This window comes from Nelumbo lutea, chromosome 3 (genome assembly GCF_056320005.1).
Source record: "Nelumbo lutea isolate HS-2025 chromosome 3, American lotus-T2T, whole genome shotgun sequence".
Classification (NCBI taxonomy): Eukaryota; Viridiplantae; Streptophyta; class Magnoliopsida; order Proteales; family Nelumbonaceae; genus Nelumbo; species Nelumbo lutea.
Window position 1 is genome coordinate 3,101,469 of NC_142686.1, and position 19,549 is coordinate 3,121,017.

The window sequence follows — 19,549 nt, forward strand, 5'->3', positions numbered from 1 at the left end:
ATGAAATATTAATAGTTTTAGGTTGCATTAGAAACATTTTTCTTGTTATCTGCAAAGGTTTAATTACAAAGAATAGAAGAAAGGACAAAAGGGTGCTTAAGGTATGGCCCAAATTCTTTTCTACTACTTTTTGCTCCAAGGACTATGCTTAAGGGAAAACAGGCCTTGGATTATCAGGAGTCCTAAACACAATACAAAAAAGAGGGTATTGAGCAGCTCAAAGAGACTGACTGCATGAGGCCCCCAAGAAGCCAAACATCCAGAGCACATGAGAGCCCAAACCTTGACAAGAGGGAAAGTGATATCAATATAGCGAGGACTGAGGAGATGACTAACTGTTTAGCCTCTCTAGTCAATGCAATGACTAGTTGATGCCTAGGAATTGACTAAGCCTACAAAGGAAGCACATTTGGAGGGACCAGGGAAGGGCCAGTTACACTGTTAATGCTAAATTATATAAGTATATATATATATACACACACACACACACACTAATTTTCAAGCATATCACCTCTCAACAAAAATACTTGAACTTTAGAATTGATCTTGATGAATTGCCTTAATAGGGAAAGGAATAGGAGAAACAGAATGGTAGAGAGTATGGAATAACTCTCTTGTCCTGTCTAATGCTTTCAAAACAAATACATCAGTGGAAGCTTTGGTTGATCTCATTAACAATTGGGTGGCTGATTGGTTAAGGACCTAAAACAAGTTCAGGGACGTCACCATGGATGGTGTGGTGATGCATGGGGATGCTGTTGCTTCTCTTTCTATGTCGTCCTGTCTGATGCTTTCAAAACAAATACATCAGTGGAAGCTTTAGTTGTTCTCATTGACAATTGGGTGGCTGATTTGTTAAGGACCTAAAATGAGTATAGTTGGATGGTGTGGTGAGGCATGGGGGGGGGTGCTGTCGCTTCTCCATCAATGATTGGAGCAGTTAGATCCATAGTTTGAAATCCTGCACGTCAAGGAGCATTGAAACTTGACTCTTTTATGTTTTTTAATCAGAAAACTTGACTTATTTTGTGCTTGCTCCTTGGGGAATCTTGGCTCTTTGGGTAATACTGATTCATCATTTAGAAATTCTGGAGGAATGATGCTTTAGTGTTATTCAGGGCAAGGTTCAAAGTATTGATATGTAATGAGAGTTAGGGGACTTTAATAGTTTCAGATGCTTATAACCATCCCAATGTATCAAACTGAAAAAGTAGAGAAAAGGAAAAATGATTTTTAATATCGATATTTTAAACCTTGATTCAGGGTCCATGGGCCAGAGAAGGCTCTATCTGATCTCATCTTCTCTCTTTGTTGCATGGATTGCGGTTGATGTATGCATCTGGATGCACATGGGTACATGGGGATGGGGTATTCAGTTTGTTATAAAAAAATGGGATTTTGCTGGTTCCATAACCAGAAACAGAATGAAAATGTCTTTCGGAATGCTGGTTGTGTTTATGAACCTGATGAAACATGAACACAACCACAAACAGAACACCCCCAAAGTTATTACAATCTAAATAAAGCCTTCTGGTCTTTTTTTCTACTTACCGAAAGGAAAAAAAAATTAGAAAACAATTCTCTGTTTAATAGTTCATGGATGCTGCATTAGGTAGTACGAGGCACAGGAGACCTACTGTATTCTCAGTTTAATGGTACTAATAAACTAATAAAGTAACGATAAACTGAGATTACAGAATATAAGAGTACCAAATGTAGATAAAAAACTTACCTTTTATAAAAGATCAATATGAATAAATGTTTGACTTCAGACTATAATCTGAAGGAGGTTAGAAATTTTTAAATTTTGAAGTCTCAATCAGCAGGACTGGAGTTGATTTAGGTTGAAGAAGAAAGCAGCAAGTAAGAAAGGAGTGGCTATTACTTCAGAGATAGTTAAGTAAATGAGCAACTCAAGTAAGTCCCATATTGTTCATGTCTCAAGTTTTTTCAAGGTTAAATGACAGTTTGATTGGGATGGTCTGAGGAACAAGTTCAAGAGGGTATATAAGAGAAAAAGATTAAAGACCAAAGGTTTGAAGAAGAAGGTGTTAAGAGGGGTGAGGAGAAGAATCTCATGATTTAGATGGGGAGAAGGTGCAGATGTTGGATTCTCTCGGGGATGGTTTGGAAAGGCAACCTGGATCGGAAGATAAGGAGGAGGGTGCTTGAGATTCAGAGAAGAGCGCTAAGGAGCCTCAGTTAGTTTGCAAGGAGGAAAAGGAAGGTAGAGTGGGGATTGAGAATTTGGCAATCAGGAATGTTAGAGTTGGCAAGAGCTTAAGCCTGTTCTTTTGAGGCGGAGAGGAGTTTGCTAGAAGGGCTGATAAAACTCAGATTAGATGTTCATATATGTTCAGATCAGAAGAAAGAGAAGGAAAAGAGAGAGAGAAGGAGAAGGAGAAAGAGAAGAAAAAGAAGGAGAAAAGTCACAGCTGAATTAGAGAGAAAAATCTCAAAACCTCTAGTCGGCCCTTCTTTTATCTAAGATATACAAGGATTACCATTGTGCCCTCACTTAAGTGAGGGCCACATCAGCAGAGTAATACATATATAACTAAACATAAAAGGACTGTATTACCCTTGTACAACCGACTCTAACACTCCCCTTCAAGCTGGTGAGTATATGTCATATAGTCCCAGCTTGTTACATATGTAGTCCACTCTTCCCTGATTCAACCCTTTGGTAAACAAATCTGCCCATTGATTTCCTGTGTTCACATATGCTGTACTTATCACTCCACTAAGCACCTTCTCACGTACAAAGTGGCAATCCACTTCTATGTGCTTCGTCCTTTCGTGAAACACTGGATTAGAGAAGATATGAACTGCAACTTGGTTATCATAGTATAGCTTCATAGGATTGTCAATCGAGTATCTCATCTCCTCTAGTAGATGCTTCAACCACACCAGTTCGCATGTTGTGTGAGCCATAGCCCTATATTCAGCCTCTACATTGCTTCTTGCTACCATTGTCTGCTTCTTACTCTTCCATGTCACTAAGTTCCCACCAAGAAAATTGCAATACCCTGTAGTGGACCTTCTGTCAGATATGGACCCGGCCCAATCAACATCCGTGTATCCCTCTATCTCAAGACTTCCTCCACTCTTATACAACAAACCACGACCTGAAGCACCCTTCAAATACCTCACAATCCTTAGGACTGCCTCCTAGTGTGGGATTCTTGGATTTTGCATAAATTGACTCACTACATTGACCACAAATGAGATATCAGGTCGAGTGATGGTTAAGGTAATTAAGCTTACCCACCAGCCTTCTGTACCTTCTTGGATCCTCAAACTCCTCACCTGTATCACTACCCAATCTAGCATTCAGTTCCATAGGTGTTTCAACTGGTCTGGCACCCAACAACCCTGTTTCCTCTAGCAAATCAAGAACATATTTCCTCTGGCACAGATTAAGGCCATTCTTGGACCTTGCAACCTCTATCCCTAGGAAGTATCTTCATTTTCCAAGATCCTTTGTCTGGAAGTGATCATGCAAGTAAGCCTTCAACCTGTCAATTTTTGGTTTGTCACTGCCTGTGATAACAATGTCATATACATATACCACCAAGAGAATCTTCCCAGCATTTGATTCATAGCTGAATACAAAATGATCAACCTGACACTGTTTCATTCCAAACTTCTTCACCACTTCACTAAATCTCCCAAACCATGCACGGGGAGATTGTTTAAGTCCATAAATAGCCTTCTTAAGTCTACAGACCTTCTCACCCTCCCCCTGAGCAACAAACCCTGGTGGTTGCTCTATATACACCTCCTCAAGAAGATCACCATGTAAAAAGGCATTCTTGATGTCAAGTTGAAACAAGGGCCAATCAAACATAGCAACAAGAGAAATTAGAACACGAACTGACCCAATTTTGGCAACTGGAGAGGTGTCTGTGTAATCAATACTATACTGCTATGAATAACCTTTGGCAACTAACTGAGTTTTCAACCGTTCAACACTTCCATCAGGTAAGTATTTAACCGTTTACACCCACTTATAGCCAACCACATGCTTACCAGGAGGAAGAGTAGTGAGGTCCCACATATGAGTATGAGTCAGGGCCGAGAGTTCTTCCATTGCTTGGTGCCACCCTGGAGAATTGAGGGCTTCCTGGACATCCTTGGGAATAGAGACAAAGGATAACATAGAAACAAACTGTCGATGGGAAGCCGAAATGTGAGATACAAAACAAATTTGGAAATGGGATGGAGAGTGCAATTGCGTTTACCTTTTTGCAAAGTAATAGGAAGATCAAGATCAGAACTTAGAGTTGGGGTTGGGGTGGGATCAACTGTTGGATCTGTTGACGGTGACGAAGCTAGGGGAGGAGTCGATGCCTGACGATGTGTATACACTTGCCGGATAGGTGGTCCTCTCTTAGGTAGCTTCACTGGAGGCAAAGATTGGGTCACGACCGGAACAAGAGGAATGGGATCCTCAACAGGAACTGGAAGAGGGGGTGATGGCAACAAAAGAGAAGTATTATCCGACCTGGAGAAGAAAGGAACAAACTCAAAAAATGTAACATAAGAACACACAAAAGAACGTCGAGAATGAGGGTTATAACACTTGTACCCTTTGAGTCTTGGAATAGCTAAGAAAGGCATACTTAGTGGATTTAGCATCTAACTTGTCCATTCCAGGCCCAAGATTATGAACGAAACACACACATCCAAAAACTCTGGGAGTAAGGGGAAAAGGAGACAACGTGGGAAAGATGCGGTTAATAAGAAAGACATGGGCATGTGGTTAATAAGAAAGAAAGATGTGAGTACAACATCACTCCAAAAGGGTTTGGGGACATTCATCTAATATAAGAGGGACCAAGTAGTTTCCAAAAGGTGACGGTTTTTTCTTTCAGCCACCACATTTTGTTGAGGGGTGTAGGTACATGAGGTTTGATGGATAATGCCATGTTGTTCCAAATATTCTTGAAAGTGTGTGGAAAAATACTCGCGGCCATTATCAGAACGAAGAATTTTAATATTTACACCAAATTGATTGCGAATTTCAGCATAAAATTTCTGGAAGATAGAAAACAATTCACTCTTTTCTTTCATAAGGTAAAGCCATGTCATCCTTGAATAATCATCAATAAAAATTACAAAATACTTGTATCCATTATAAGACACTACTCTGTTTGGACCCCAGATGTCTGAATGGACTAAAGAAAAAGGACTCGATGTACGACTATCAACTCTAGGACTAAAGGAGACACGATGATGTTTCCCAAACTAGCATGACTCACAATTTAAATTAGAAAGACGACGCAATGACAGAACAAGTAACTGAAGAGCTCTAAGAGACGAATGACCAAGTCTGCAGTGCCACTGATGAGGGGAGAGAGATGACTGAAGAACTGTTGTCGAACCACCTCCATCAAGATAATACAGTCCACCAGTCATGCCCTCCCTCAATCTTCATCCCCGTCTTGAGATCCTGAAACACACAAGAGGAAGGGTAAAAAGTTATTGAGCAATTAAGAGACTGAGTCAATTTACTAACAAACATCAGGTTAAAGGGAAACTTGGAAACATATAAACCTGAGGAGAGGGATAATGAGTCAGTGTCAACATTACCAACACCACATATGGTTGATGTAGAGCCATTGGCAAGAGTAACAGGTTGGGAAGTGGAGGATGGAGAAATTGATGAAAACACACTTAGAGTTCCAGTCATATGATCGGAAGCTCCAGAATCTATGATCCAATGGGAAGATGTGGATGCCAGACAAGCCGTACCTGTGTGTGCAAGGGTAGTTGTGTTCTGTTGAGATGTACCCTGAATGAACCGCTCATACTCATCCCGTGAAACACTCACCATCTCCTTTTTGGAAGTATCTATAGATGTAGTGGGGATCTGATCAGTGACTTGAGATTCTTGTCTTGAGCTACCACCATTTACAGCTGCATGATTCACCCAGGTTGAAGGTGGGCCATGGAGATCGTAGCAAAAGTTGATAGTATGTCCCTCCATACCACAATGAGTACACCTTCTCTGAGTATTACCACGTCCCCTACCACGGGCTCCCCTCGAGTCTCGTCCTCCAACACGACCACCACCACGATTATACATTCCACCACCACCACGACCATACATGGGTCCACCACCACTACCACGTCCATGCTGACCTCCTCTACCACCACGACCTCCCCCTCTCGTAACTGCAAATGCAGACCTATCTGACATAGTGAAAGTCTCTATGGGTCCAACTGAAATCCTCCGAAGACGAGCTAACACTTCCTCAAGAGAGGGAAGAGCAGATCCACCTAATATCTGTGCCCTTATGGGTTCATACTCAGATTTCAGCCCTACTAAAAATCTGTTCACATCCAACTGCTCTCTTTGTTGTTGCTGAATTTGGACATTAGGTGTAAGAGGATGATAAACATTCAACTCATTTTGTAAATTTCTCAAACTGGCATAATAGTTCTCAAGACTCTGATTCCCTTGTTGCAGATTGAAGTACTCTTGGTACAGTTGGTAAACCCTAGTAGTGTTATATTGTCCAGAATATAGTTTCCTTGCATGATCCCAGACTTCCTTGGCTGTATCTAAAAACATGAAGTTCACACTAATTTTGGACTCCATGCTGTTCCATAGCCAAGTCATAATTTGAGCATCCTCTTGCTCCCATTCATCATTTCCCAGAGAATCAACTGAGGGTTTATCTTCCCTCACATGTTTCACTTTCTTTTTGGCTTTCAGGAAAACTTCAACAGACTTAGCCCAAGGGACATAATTCTCACCATTCAACTTTATAGAGGTCGTATGCACATTCAGATAATCAGAAGGCACCATCACACTTGATTTGTACTTACTGCTGTCTCCTATGACTGCACAAAAAAACTATGGGAGGTTGTACCACTAAATTGTTACTCTATTGCCCTAATAAATCACCACACTCCACACGAATGACTGAACACCACTAGGGTTCCTAGTACCAGGTTTCAGCAGCAACACTCACAACTATTCACCACTGTTTCAGCAATAATATTCACAACTGTTCACCAGTTTTAGCAACAGAACTACTGTTGCGGTTTACTGTCAGCACTAGAAACTCTCACAACACACTTCACAAATAATATTTTCAGTTCTGCAACATATAAAAGAAACTTGCTACATACCACAACTTAGTTCGAAGATCATGTACCTGTCGAATAGAGGGTACCAAGTCTGCACTGTCACTATCACAAAACCAGCCCTCTTCGAATTGCGAGTAGAGGGTTTTCTACCAATCACACAAACCACAACGACTGCACTCATTGGAGGCATGGAAACCCCCAAAAGGAGAAAACGACCAGTCATTTTCTTCCTTTTTGGAAAACTCTCTAAATATCAATGAAAATCCTGCAAAACCCTAGAGAGGAATGTGCAGAACAGAGGGAAAAGGAGACAACTGATCTGAACTGATTATCGTGGCTCTGATACCATGATAAAACTCAGATTAGATGTTCGTATATGCTCAGATCAGAAGAAAGAGAAGGAAAAGAGAGAGAGAGAGGAGAAGGAGAAAGAGAAGAAAAAGAAGGAGAAAAGTCACAGCCGAACTAGAGAGAAAAATCTCAAAACCTCTAGTCGGCCCTTCTTTTATTTATACTCTTCTAAGATATACAAGGATTACCATTGTGCCCTCACATAAGTGAGGGCCACATCAGCAGAGCAATACATATATAACTAAGCATAAGGACTGTACTACCCTTGTACAGCTGACTCTAACAAGGGCCTTTGAAGTATTTGGAAAGAATAAAAGGGAAGAGAAGATGTAGATGTCTTCATCTGGTTGGATGGGCTTTCTTCTGCTTCATGTGTGGCTGATGGTTTCTGTTCCTTGTCTTTGATCTGTTTAGCACCTTGCTTCACCTGTACTCTGTTTCTTTTTATTTAATAAAATTTTATTTTACTCTCTCTTCTCTCTCTCTCTCTATATATATATATGTATGTATGTATATATATAATATAGTGGAGAAAATAAAAGCTGAGAGACAGCCAATTTCCAAATTCACTTCTTACTTTCATTCAAAGCCAAAATCTTAAAATATCCAAAGTCTGACCAGTTGATCCCTATATAATGATACAAGGACATAGAAATAGACTATTTTTTCCCATTTCTTCTAGGACTTTCAACAAGAAAAAAACTTCTGACCATACTTCAAATTTTCTTCGCAATGTTTCCTTCTTAGAAACTAAATTCAACTAATAAAAATAACATGACAAATAAATAACAGTGCACCCTCTTTCTAACTTCAGATGAGCCTAAATACACTGAAAATGAACAGCTGGATTACATATTCCTACATGTAGATCTACATCTCATCTTATGATGATGCAATTAAGCAGTTAAAGTTCTACCATTTTAGAACCTGTTCCTAGATTTATCTCAGCGAAGAAAAAAGGGATATTATCTAAAACTCACTATGATTTTTCAAAACCTCTAGAGAGCCCCTTGTCATTGAGTTTTATTGTCCAAAACTCACCTTCCATTAGATTTCTGTAATATCACCACTAGTGGTCATTAATAAAAGTTGTCCATGTGAGCATTTAAGTATTTTACATGACCAAACTACCCCTGAATGGCTAGTCATCCTTATTAAATATTTTTTAATGACAAAATTACCCTTAACCCAGGCCTGGGCCCACACCAGGCCCAACACACATATATTTAAAATATATATTTTAATAGGCTTGACTGACCATTCAGAGGTAGTTAAAATACTTAAATGCTTATGTGGACAACTTCTGTTAATAATCACTAACGGTGACCTGACAAAAATCTAACGGAAGGTGGGTTAATAAAACTCACTGACAGGGGGGCTCATTGGAGATTTTGAAAAGTCATGTTGAGTTTTAGAGAATTGTGAAAAAGTCATGGTGAGTTTTAGATAATATCCCAAGAAAAAAGCCTGCACCTAGATTTATAATTTGTTTCTGTATCGCTGTTTGCTGATCCTGTATTCTTGTTGATTGATATCTGCAATGTTTGCTGAAAGGTTTAGTCACATCTCTCCACTAAGCTCTCTCTGCATTAAAGCCTTCCAGAAGGAATACATGCATCAGTCCCCCTCCTTGAATGCTTTCTCCCTTTTTTAGCTGTCCTTTTTTTGTGGTTTTTACTTTTTACTTGTTAAATCTTAAGTACGTAAATTGTCTGAACTTGTGAGTCTCAACCCTCAGTGAAGAAGAGAAGATAGAAAATAAAGAACAAGAACAACAGAAATAGGTTTTATGTGGTTCAGCTTTGTAGCCTACATCAATGGGTGGGGATGCAAATTAGGCAGGTTAGGCTGGGTTTAGTAGGTGTTAAGACCTGGACCTTTGGTCTGGGCCTGGCCCACCAGAAGTCAAAGCCTGAGTTTGCAAACCCAAGCCCAGCCTAAGATAAATGTAACGCAACTTGGGCTGGGCTCAGGTGGGCTTGGTTGATCATGCGTGGATTATTCAGTTTTGAAAGCCTTCTTATTCATATTTTTCACTTATACCTTTCATTTGGGCTCTATAGCCTGATTAAGAAGTAACATAAAAAGGTAAAATGGAATTAAAACAAAAAGAGATTACATCTAGGTGAAAAGTTTTCACCAGATATCGAAACATCAGGCTTATCTCATCATGTTCAGCAGTGACTAACTCAGATCAAGTGGCAAAACTGGTCTGCAGAGGGTTCTTGTTCTAGGTTGACTGGTTTAATTCTTTAGTCCATTCTGGTATTATATTTTAAAAACTATGTATGCATAAGGTTCATTCATGTGATTACACATACACCATCATCATAATTTAAGCTTTGTCCCAACTATATGGGGGTGGCCATATGAACCCTTCCATTGTGTTCAGTTTAGTGCTTTATCCTCGGGGTGAGTGTTCAGTTTATTTGGTTAAAAACCGAACTGAACAAACCAAAATTTTGAAAACCATATATATATGTATATATATAGCGAAGTTCTAAAGCTAAAAACTGAAACCGAAACCGAAACCAATTTAAGTAAAAAACCAAAACCAAATTTTTGGTTTGGTTTTAACCAACTAATGCTCACTCCTACCATATCCGTTGTTAAATTATGAGCACTTAGATCATTTCTTACTACAACTAATGTCCTTTCTAGTCTGCCCCTTAGCCCTTCTAGCCTTTTCAATTGGCAACAGACTGCTTCTTATGGGTGCTCTAAATAATCTATATATTACAATCTTTTCTGTTTCTTAATTGACATCTAGACATATCCTTGTAGATATCATGCTTCTTTCAGACAGTATTTCTGTTATTACTGCATCTGAACACTTTTGTTATTCTTTCATGATTCCAGTAGTGAATCTTTTATTGTAGCCATATACTAATTTTGTGGAATGGGAAGTGATTGCTAACAATCTGTATTGTACTTCAATGCCTATTTGTAGGATTCTTCTTAAAGCATATACCAAGAAAAATCAACTCCTTGAGGTAAGTGATAACAGAATATGTTTTTAGGATTTTCAATATACATTCTTCTAGATTTCTACTTGGAGGCAAAAACAACAATATGAACTTGTTTAGGTGAATGCCTACTTGCCTAGGACATCTTGAAACTATTCATTAGAAATGCGAATAAAGATGCAGTGGAAGAGATGAATGTGCAACTAGGAGCTATCCATCAAGTACGAAAAGGGCACTGGAAAAAGTATTCCTTGTATCAACTATCCATGCTGCATATAAATGAACCACAACCAAAAAAATTTGAGTGTAGCAATTTGTTCATATAGTTAGCCATAAGCCATGATCAAATTGTTTAGTTATTTTCTCTTTGGATTGACAACAATGCTTATTTATTTATCATTACAATAAATGGTCTAGTAAGTAATAACCACTTATCATGGAAGAAAAGGGATTCTATTATTTATTTATTTATTGATAAGTAATACATATGTCACTCTCTACACCCAAAATATCAGACTATAGATAGACAAAATTCTCCTCTTGGAAGAACTGAAATATCCTTAAGAGAAATGGCCCAGTCCATGATATGCTAGTCACATCTGTGCGCAGTCTTGGGATGTCTTTCTCTTTCCCCTAAAAAAATGTCTATTCTTCTCTTTCCATGTACACCAGCATATTGGCAAGGAACTGTATACCAAAGAACCCCTCCTTCAACCAAATGAAACATAACCATGAAAGAGCTTCTTTAAATGACCAAGGAGGTGCACATGAGAAATTAAATAGCTGACCAGTTGGGGATAGGAGGGATCTTTAGGAATCATAATGGAGACATTATAACTATTTTTTGGGGGGGCTGGCAAAAGACCTGAACTATACAAATCTGTTAAATAGTTGTGAAGGTATTGCCTAGACATCACCTATGCAGTTAGGCACCTCTTGGTAACTTTGGCCAAACCAGTTAAAAGGTCTACCTCAGGCATGCCTAGGCGCATAGGCAAGACATGTTAGGTATGTGCCTTGTCTAGTTCCCAGGTGCAGCACTCTCAAAATGCATGTGCCTGGTGCACCTTGCGCTTCAGCCCAAGCATGCACCTTTTCAAAATTTGCTTGCTCGCCGAAGCTCCGGGAACCCCCCCTATTTCCTAATGTTGTTCATTCATTCTTCCAGATATTTTTATAAGACATTAAAATTATAAAATAATTTTTTGTAGGGATTAAGAATGTAAGACCCTTACATGGACTTATTTGGGCTTGCCTCAAGAGGCTTGGTACAAAGGTGACTCATAATTAGGAGTGCAAAATGGTTAACATCATATTAGCCATTTAAACTAATGCAATTGGGAAAAAATATAGAGATTGGAAGTTTTACATACTTAAATATTAGACCTGTTCACGGGCTGGGCTTCGGGCCCAACTTTACATTGTTTCAGGCTCGGGCCGGGCCCATTAGAATTTTGACAAAAGCCAAGCTTGAGCCCGGCCCATGAACAGGTCTATTAAATATGTTTTATATGTCATGTTTGATTTAATTTTTGAATTTTCATGTTGAATATGTTTATATATTTTAATTTGAGATCAGAGTTTTCAAGGTGCCAAGGCGAGGCTATGTGATAGGGGGTGCCCTGTTGCATGGTTGCCTAGGCGCCCACCTAGACGATGGATTGTTTTTATTTTAAGTAAAACCATATATCCTAGGGTAGTTCCCTAGGTTCCATAACCATCTTTCTTTAATAATTATTCATATTTTTCATAAGAGAAGTATAAATTTCATGTTTAAGTCTAGAAAATCAACATTTAATGAGAAGAAAAAGAACAAAGGAAAGAAAATTTAAAAAATATAGGGGCTGAACCCCTACTTTTGTTATAGGAAAGAAGAAAAGAAAAGGTGAAAGAAGAAGAAGAAGATGTGGAAGAAGAAAATGTGTCGATTAGACAAAATTTTAAGTTCTTCCCTTGCTTATTGGTTCAGGTTTTGAAAATTTTGAGGGTTCAACCAAGGATCAAAATTTCGACACAATATGCCCCGTATCGGGTGTATTGTATTGTATCTTTGGGGTCCCGATACTTGTTTACAGGTGTTTTTGGGGAGCCATTTTTTTAAATAATATATATATATATATATATATATATATTTTAAAAATGAAATTGATTATCAAAGAAATAAAAAAATAGGGGGAGTATTGTTATAAGTACTGATACACCTCTGCCTATACACAGAGGTGTATTGATACTTTGAACCATGGGCTCAATACAACAGTTAGCAATGTTTGCGTTGATTAAACCCTAACAAAATAAGAAAATAATAAAAAGAAATTAGTATATAAACACATAGAATGAATATTCTAGTTTAATAATGTCAAAAAAATTTAAAATATAAAAGCATTTTATAACCCAGTGCATAAAACTGCTTGGTGACTAGGCAAGGCGAACCTCTAAGGGCGCCTTGACAACTATGTTTGAGATAATAGTTTTTCTAAAACATTTATTTTAAAATTTAAGTTTATATTTTTAATTAATGTTTTGTTGAATATTTTTAATTTTCCATTTTGTTTTGCATTTTTAGCATTTTTTTTTGTATTTTTGCTCCTTGCTTCGAAAAGGCACACACCTCACCTTGCACATTGTGCCTTGAGCACAAAATGCCCCTTGTGCTTTATTTATTTATTTATATTTTTTTTTGCACCTTGCGCTTTTGAAACACTAGCCTGAAAGCCTTGGCTTGTAGAACAAGGCACATTCTAGGTGACTAGGCATCTGCATGGGTGATAAGGTGGCCGCCTTGTGATTTTTGTCACCTATGTAGGAACCTTGTTATAATATCATTACCATAGCTACATCTTACTAATATCTGTGTTAATAGGTTCTATTTTATACTATATATCATTTATACTTTGTTTTAAAGTTTTACTTTGAAATTTAAAAGATCCAAGGGTTTTGAGAAGAGAAAAGGATAAGGTTTCTTTTTTCTTTTGCTTTTTCCACACACACACATTCTCTCTCTCTCTCTCTCTCACACACACACACACATTAAATAAAACAGTGCTTCCAACCTTGATCTTTTTTCTATTTTACTTGCTCTATTTTTTATTCTTTATCATATAAAATATTGCTATCTTTAGTTGATAATTTGATATGAATTGATCTATTAAATATTTATTAAATTAGTATTATTTTTGAAAAATATTGAAATTAATATATTTAAAATACTATTTTCTTTTGAATATGATGATTTGCCATGTTTTTGAGAGGAAGTTTAATGTTCTTATTAAAGACAGTTTTTTTTTTCAATTAATATACTTGCTGATTAGTATATACAAATAGGGAACTAACCAAAATTTAATTACCTAGGTGCTACCTATGTAACTAAGCACTTCACTGTCACCCAGAATTGTCTTGAGTTCTATGCCTTGATAACTATGCTGCTAACTGAGGGAGTAGAGAAGTTTGGAAGATCTTTTTTGATATAAAAACTGTGAAAGAAAGAAGAAAAGAAAGAGAAGAGAAGGTTTATGCAGAGAAAAAAAGAGGAGAGAGATTGAGGAGAATGGGAGAAACCAAAATTAGGTCTGGCCGCCCCTTTCATTAGATTATATACTCTCAAATAAAAACAGAGTACACAGACAAGTATGCCCTTAGTAAGTCAGCTACTTGTACGGACTGAGTAAACACTCTTAACTTAAAACATAAGCTAATGGACCTTGAGCCCAATAACTCCTTAACTATGCTATGTAAATAAAAACAAGTGATATCAGTCCAAAGTGGTAGTGGACTGGATTCAGAATGAAGGTATGGATCCTTGGCAGTATAGAAATATTATGAAGGAGATAAAGGAGCTCAAGAAAATAGAAGTATCCTTACAGCATTGGTTCACAGATGCTCTGGCAAAACAAGGGGTAAATAGAGAAGATTTACTTTGGGGAGTGGGGGGAAATATATGATGTACACAATTACACATTCTGTATTGGCCATTTCAATCTCAAGGGTGTAGCCATATGTAACTCATTCTTTTTAAATCAATAAAATCAAGTTGTTACTCATTTAAAAAATTCGCGGATGGTGGCAGTCATATGACAACATAGAAACAAGTGATTGACAATTTTGTTAGTTATTTGAGGTTACTTGCTGTAGAAAGTTGTTTTTCATATAGCAACTTCATTTGTTTCTTGAACTCTCATTTTTAGGCAAACATATTAGGCTACTAAACTTAAAAGGTCAGTTTTGTTTCACAATAGGCCTTTATCTGTTGAAAGAAAATTTAGTCATTCTTCTCTCAGAAACATTATTTATTTTAAAAATTGAAGGTGTTTTCTCAAAAAATGAAGAAAAGAGAGTTAGAGTTGAAGATACAATATATAGGAGTGGGGAAAAGAAGAATGGTGACAACAGCCTAAACCCACTTGAATCAGCCATGAAAGGTATGAAGAGATGGAATGCAATATGCTGGTGGAGTTATGGAGTCTGGAAGTAGAAAAAACATTTATTACTGTTAAATAAATGTTTTTCTACTTCCAGTCTTGCATGGTGAAACTGCCTACCACCTGTTAATCTCCTGTCCATTTGCTTGTGACATTTGGGAATGGTTTTTCTACTTTTTTTTAGGTGGAACCTCCTGTTAGTTTGGACAGATTGTTCGATTCATCTGTATTAAGATGCACAAAAAGGAGGGGCAGAATCATTTGGAAATGGACAAGGGCAGCGGTGCTTTGGACAATTTGGAAAGAATGAAATGCAAGAACTTTTTATGAGAAAGAAAGAAGCAGCAAGGTAGTAATTGAAACCATCACTTTAAGAGTAGCACAATGGGTGAAGACTTTGGCACTGTTCTTGGATTTCACTGTGGAAGATTTCTTTAGAAACTGGGGAGCAATAATAGCAGGGACATCCTCTAAAAAACCAAAAATAAAAGAAGATTGGAGTCCTGCAAAGAGGGTGGGTGAGAAACTGAACTTCAATAGCTGTAGCATGGACAATCCAGGGCCTTTTGGGATTGGGGGAGTGATAAGAGGTGAGAAACGAGAATGGGCACTTTTTTGCAATGTTTTCATCTCCAATAGAAGAAGGTGATTTAATAAGGGCAGAACTTTTGGCAGTGGTGTTTGGGTTGCAAAAATCTAAAAAAATGATGGTTGGGAGGTTGTTCATTGAAGGGGGTTGAAAGGTGGTTAATGAAGGAAAAGAATGTGTTCTGGAATTTCAGAAATGAGCTTAGACGGTTCAAATGGTTTTCAAAAGATATGCAATTACAAATCAGATGGGTACGTAGGTCTGCAAATTGTTTGGCCAATGGTTTGGCTAAACAAGGGGTGAATAAATAGAAAATGTTTTGGGCTCAAATGTAAAAAAGGGTGAATAGTTATATCTATATTGTGTATGTTTTCTTTTGTACCACAACCTTTTGTTTTATCTCTCTTAAATATAATGAATGGATTACTTCTTTGTTGCTTATAAAAAAACATTTATTACTGTTATTATTACCCTAATATATACCTAATATATGCATGTATGTACTCTCTTCCACGGTTTAAAATGTCGATGTCGATGGAAATGTCGCTTACCAAAATATAGGACATATGTCAGAAATGTCGAGAGGAAATATTGTAAAAATTAGAGACATTGTGGAAATATTTTGAAATATGTGGAAATATGCAAAGATATTTTGTAAAATGATAAAGGAAACATTAATACATATTTCTAGACTATTATCTTTGTTAAAGTGTGCCGAATAGGGGTAGTTTAGTCTTCTTATGCTTGTTAAGTAACTTGCTTATGTGGCAGTGTCATTAGAGTCACTCTGCCCCACACTTAAGTAAGGGCATTTTTGTCTTTGTAAAGATCATTAGAATCTAATGAAGATTAAGGGGGTCGACTGTAGGGGGAATCCAACAGATTTCGACAGACCCTTATTTTCTTTCTTCTTCTTCTCTTCATCTTCTCTTCTTCTTCCTCTTCTCCTTCCTTCTCTTCTTGGTTCAGACTACTGTAGCAGCATTCGAAACATGGTATCAAAGCCATTCTCCTGACCTACTTCAGTTGGTAAAGCACCTCAGCAGTGTTCGTGACTCTCTTCGTTTCTAGTCAGTCTATGGATAGAACTGGTTCGCCCTAGGTCTGAAATATCACAGGTCATCTCTCTCTGCTGCGCATAACCTTCTTCATCAAGAAAAGGGCTGTGTGTGCAGTAGCCGAATGGTGTAGGGGCTGCTGTGAGTTGTTGAGTGGTGTTAGGGCTGCTGTGAGTGGCTGAGTGGTGTAAGGTGTAATGCTGTGACCTAGCCGAGTTTTTTTGTGGGTGTGTAGTGCCATTTTAAAATTGTTAAACTAGTCTGAATTGGGTGTAACAGGTTTAACTATGTTGTGGTGCTTATGTTGCACAATCCCTATTGAGTGGATGTAAGAGGGCTTACATGTGGTTAGTGAGTGTTAAATTGATGCCTATGTGGTCAGCGGTATTGTAAAATCAGCAGTAGTGTGAATAAGAACAAGGCGTGTGTACCCACTGTTGTGTTTAGGAGTTGCCATAGGTGTTGGAACATCAATTTTTTGAATAACAACAGTCAGCTTGTTGCTGAGAATTCAGGTTAGAGGCAATTGTGAAAGAGTACAATGGCAGCAATAGGAGATGGGTATAATGATCAGAAACCTAGTGTGGTGGTTTCCTCTGACTACCTAGGTGTAAAGATGACCTCAATTAAACTGAATGGGGAGAACTATGTTCCATGGGCTAAATCTGTGGAAGTTTTTCTTAAGGCAAAGAGGAAAGTGAAGCACATAAAAGATGAGAAACCATCGGCCGACTCCACAGGGTTTGATGATTGGGAACAAAAAGATGCTCAAATCATGACTTGGCTATGGAACAGTATGGAACCCAAAATCAGTGCGAACTTCATGTTTCTTGATATAGCTAAGGATATATGGAAACATGCTAAGAAGTTGTATTCTGGACAAGATAATACAACATGAGTATATCAACTTTATCAGGAGTACTTTGATTTGCAACAAGGAAACAAAACGCTAGAAGAGTACTATGCCTGCATGAAAATATAAGGAATGAACTCAATGTCTATCATCCCCTCACTCCAGATATTAAAGTGCAACAACAACAAAGGGAACAACTAAATGTTACAAGATTCTTGGTGGGGCTGAAATCAGAGTATGAACCAGTTAGAGCCCAAATATTAGGGAGCTCCACCCTTCCTACACTTGAGGAAGTATTCTCACGGCTTCGTAGAATTTCTTTGGGACAGACAGAGAATCCCACACATTTTGATAGATAAGCACTTGTGATTGCTAAAGGAGGTGGACACAGTACAAAGGGGGGAGGACATGCCTCCCGAGGAGGCCGTGGCAGTTCCATGATTAGTCGGGGTGGTAGTGACTCAGGGGGAGGCCGTGGCAGAGGGAAGAATAACTCTGCAAGGAAGTGTACTCATTGTGGCAGGGAAGGACACATAATGAATTTCTGTTATGACTTACATGGCCCTCCCTCTAAATGGGCTATTCATGATGTAGCAGGTGAGGTTGACATCAGTGATTGTAAACAGGCAGACCGAACTCCTCCCACATCTGCATCTACTTCTAGGAGGGAAATGGTGAGTGTACCGCGTGATGAGTATGAACGGTTCCTTCAAACTACTTCACAGCATACCACTGCCACACTTGCCCATTCAGGTATTGCTTGCATGTCATCTAAAACCTCTCCCTGGATTATTGACTATGGAGCCTCAGATCATATGATCGAGACTCCAGGTGTGTTCTCTTCTCTTTCTGAAACCTCCACATCACAAACTGTTACACTTGCCAATGGGTCCTCATCTCCCATCTGTGGTGTTGGTAATGTTGACATGGCTTCTGTGCCCTTATTATCTGTTTTATATGTACCTAAGTTTCCATTCAATCTTATGTCTGTTAGTAAAATAACCAAAGCTCTTAACTGTTTTGTTACCTTCTTTCCTTCCACTTGTGTTTTCCAGGATCTCAAGACGGGGAAGAAGATTGGTGGGGGGCATGATGCCGGTGGATTGTATTACCTTGACGGTGGTGGATCTTCAATTGCTCTTCAGACTTCACTTATTCCTCTACAATGGCATTGCCAACTGGGACATCCATCTCTCAAGGCTCTCAAGATGTTGGTTCTGTCATTGAGTCAGTTGTCAGTTTTGCAATGTGAGTCATGTCAGTTTGGTAAACATCGTCGTGTGTCCTTCAATCAAAGAGTTGAGAGTCGTATGTTGAGCCATTTTTCTTTGGTTCATTCAGATGTTTGGGGTCCAATCAAAATAGAGTCTTATAATAGGTACAAGTATTTTGTCTCCTTTATTGATGATTGTTCAAGAATGACATGGATTTATTTAATGAAAGAAAGAAGTGAATTATTTTCCATTTTTTAGAAATTCCATGCTGAAATACGCACACAATTTGGTGTTCCAATCAAAGTTCTCCGTTCAGATAATGGTCATGAATACTTTCTTATTTCATTTCAACAGTATTTAGAACAGCATGACATTATTCATCAGACCTCATGTGCATTTACCCCTTAACAAAATGGGGTAGTTGAACGGAAGAATCGTCAACTTCTTGAAACTACTCAGTCTATGATTCACCACATGAATGTTCCTAAACGGTTTTGGAGTGATGCTGTACTCACTGCATGTTTTCTCATTAATCGGATGCCCTCTTTTATTCTTCATGGTCGGTCCCCCTTCTCTATCTTGTTTCCCACTTTATCTCCATTTCCATTAACTCCTCGTGTCTTTGGCTGTGTGTGCTTTGTCCACAATTTGAGTCCTGGAATAGACAAGCTAGATGCACGCTCATTTAAATGTGTCTTCCTTGGCTACTCTCGGACTCAAAAATGGTACAAGTGTTATAATCCCATTACCCGAAAGTGCTATGTTTGCCCTGATGTCAATTTTTTTGAGTTTGTATCATTCTTCTCAAGTCTTGATGCATCATTGTCTTCACCCTCATTTCCTCTTCCTCTTCCTGTCATTGATCCAGTTCTAGATGCTGTTGTGGGAGTAGACTCATCACCTCATCCAGTGCAGGTCACCACCGATCTGACAAGTGTATACACGTCGAACGACACCGGCCCCTCCTCCAGCTTCTACCTCATCCGCGGATCCCCTCATGGC

The 19,549-nt window shown here is 38.4% G+C and overlaps 1 protein-coding gene across 6 annotated transcripts in view; it reads left to right on the forward strand.

The window, feature by feature from the left end:
• The window catches only part of LOC148862397 (ENTH/VHS family protein), an 88,880-nt gene that overhangs the window by 2,760 nt on the left and 66,571 nt on the right, over nt 1-19,549 (forward strand). For 4 of the 6 annotated variants that reach the window (XM_088980483.1, XM_088980484.1, XM_088980485.1 and 1 more), the window contains exon 2: nt 10,403-10,445. Coding sequence is in view for 2 of the 6 variants with exons in the window: in XM_088980486.1 (XP_088836612.1) it covers nt 10,610-10,639 (30 nt within the window). In the remaining 4 variants the exon portion in view is untranslated. Of the gene's footprint in view, nt 1-10,402; nt 10,446-10,538; nt 10,640-19,549 lie in introns of all 6 variants that reach the window. The other 2 variants (XM_088980486.1, XM_088980482.1) reach the window with 1 other exon arrangement.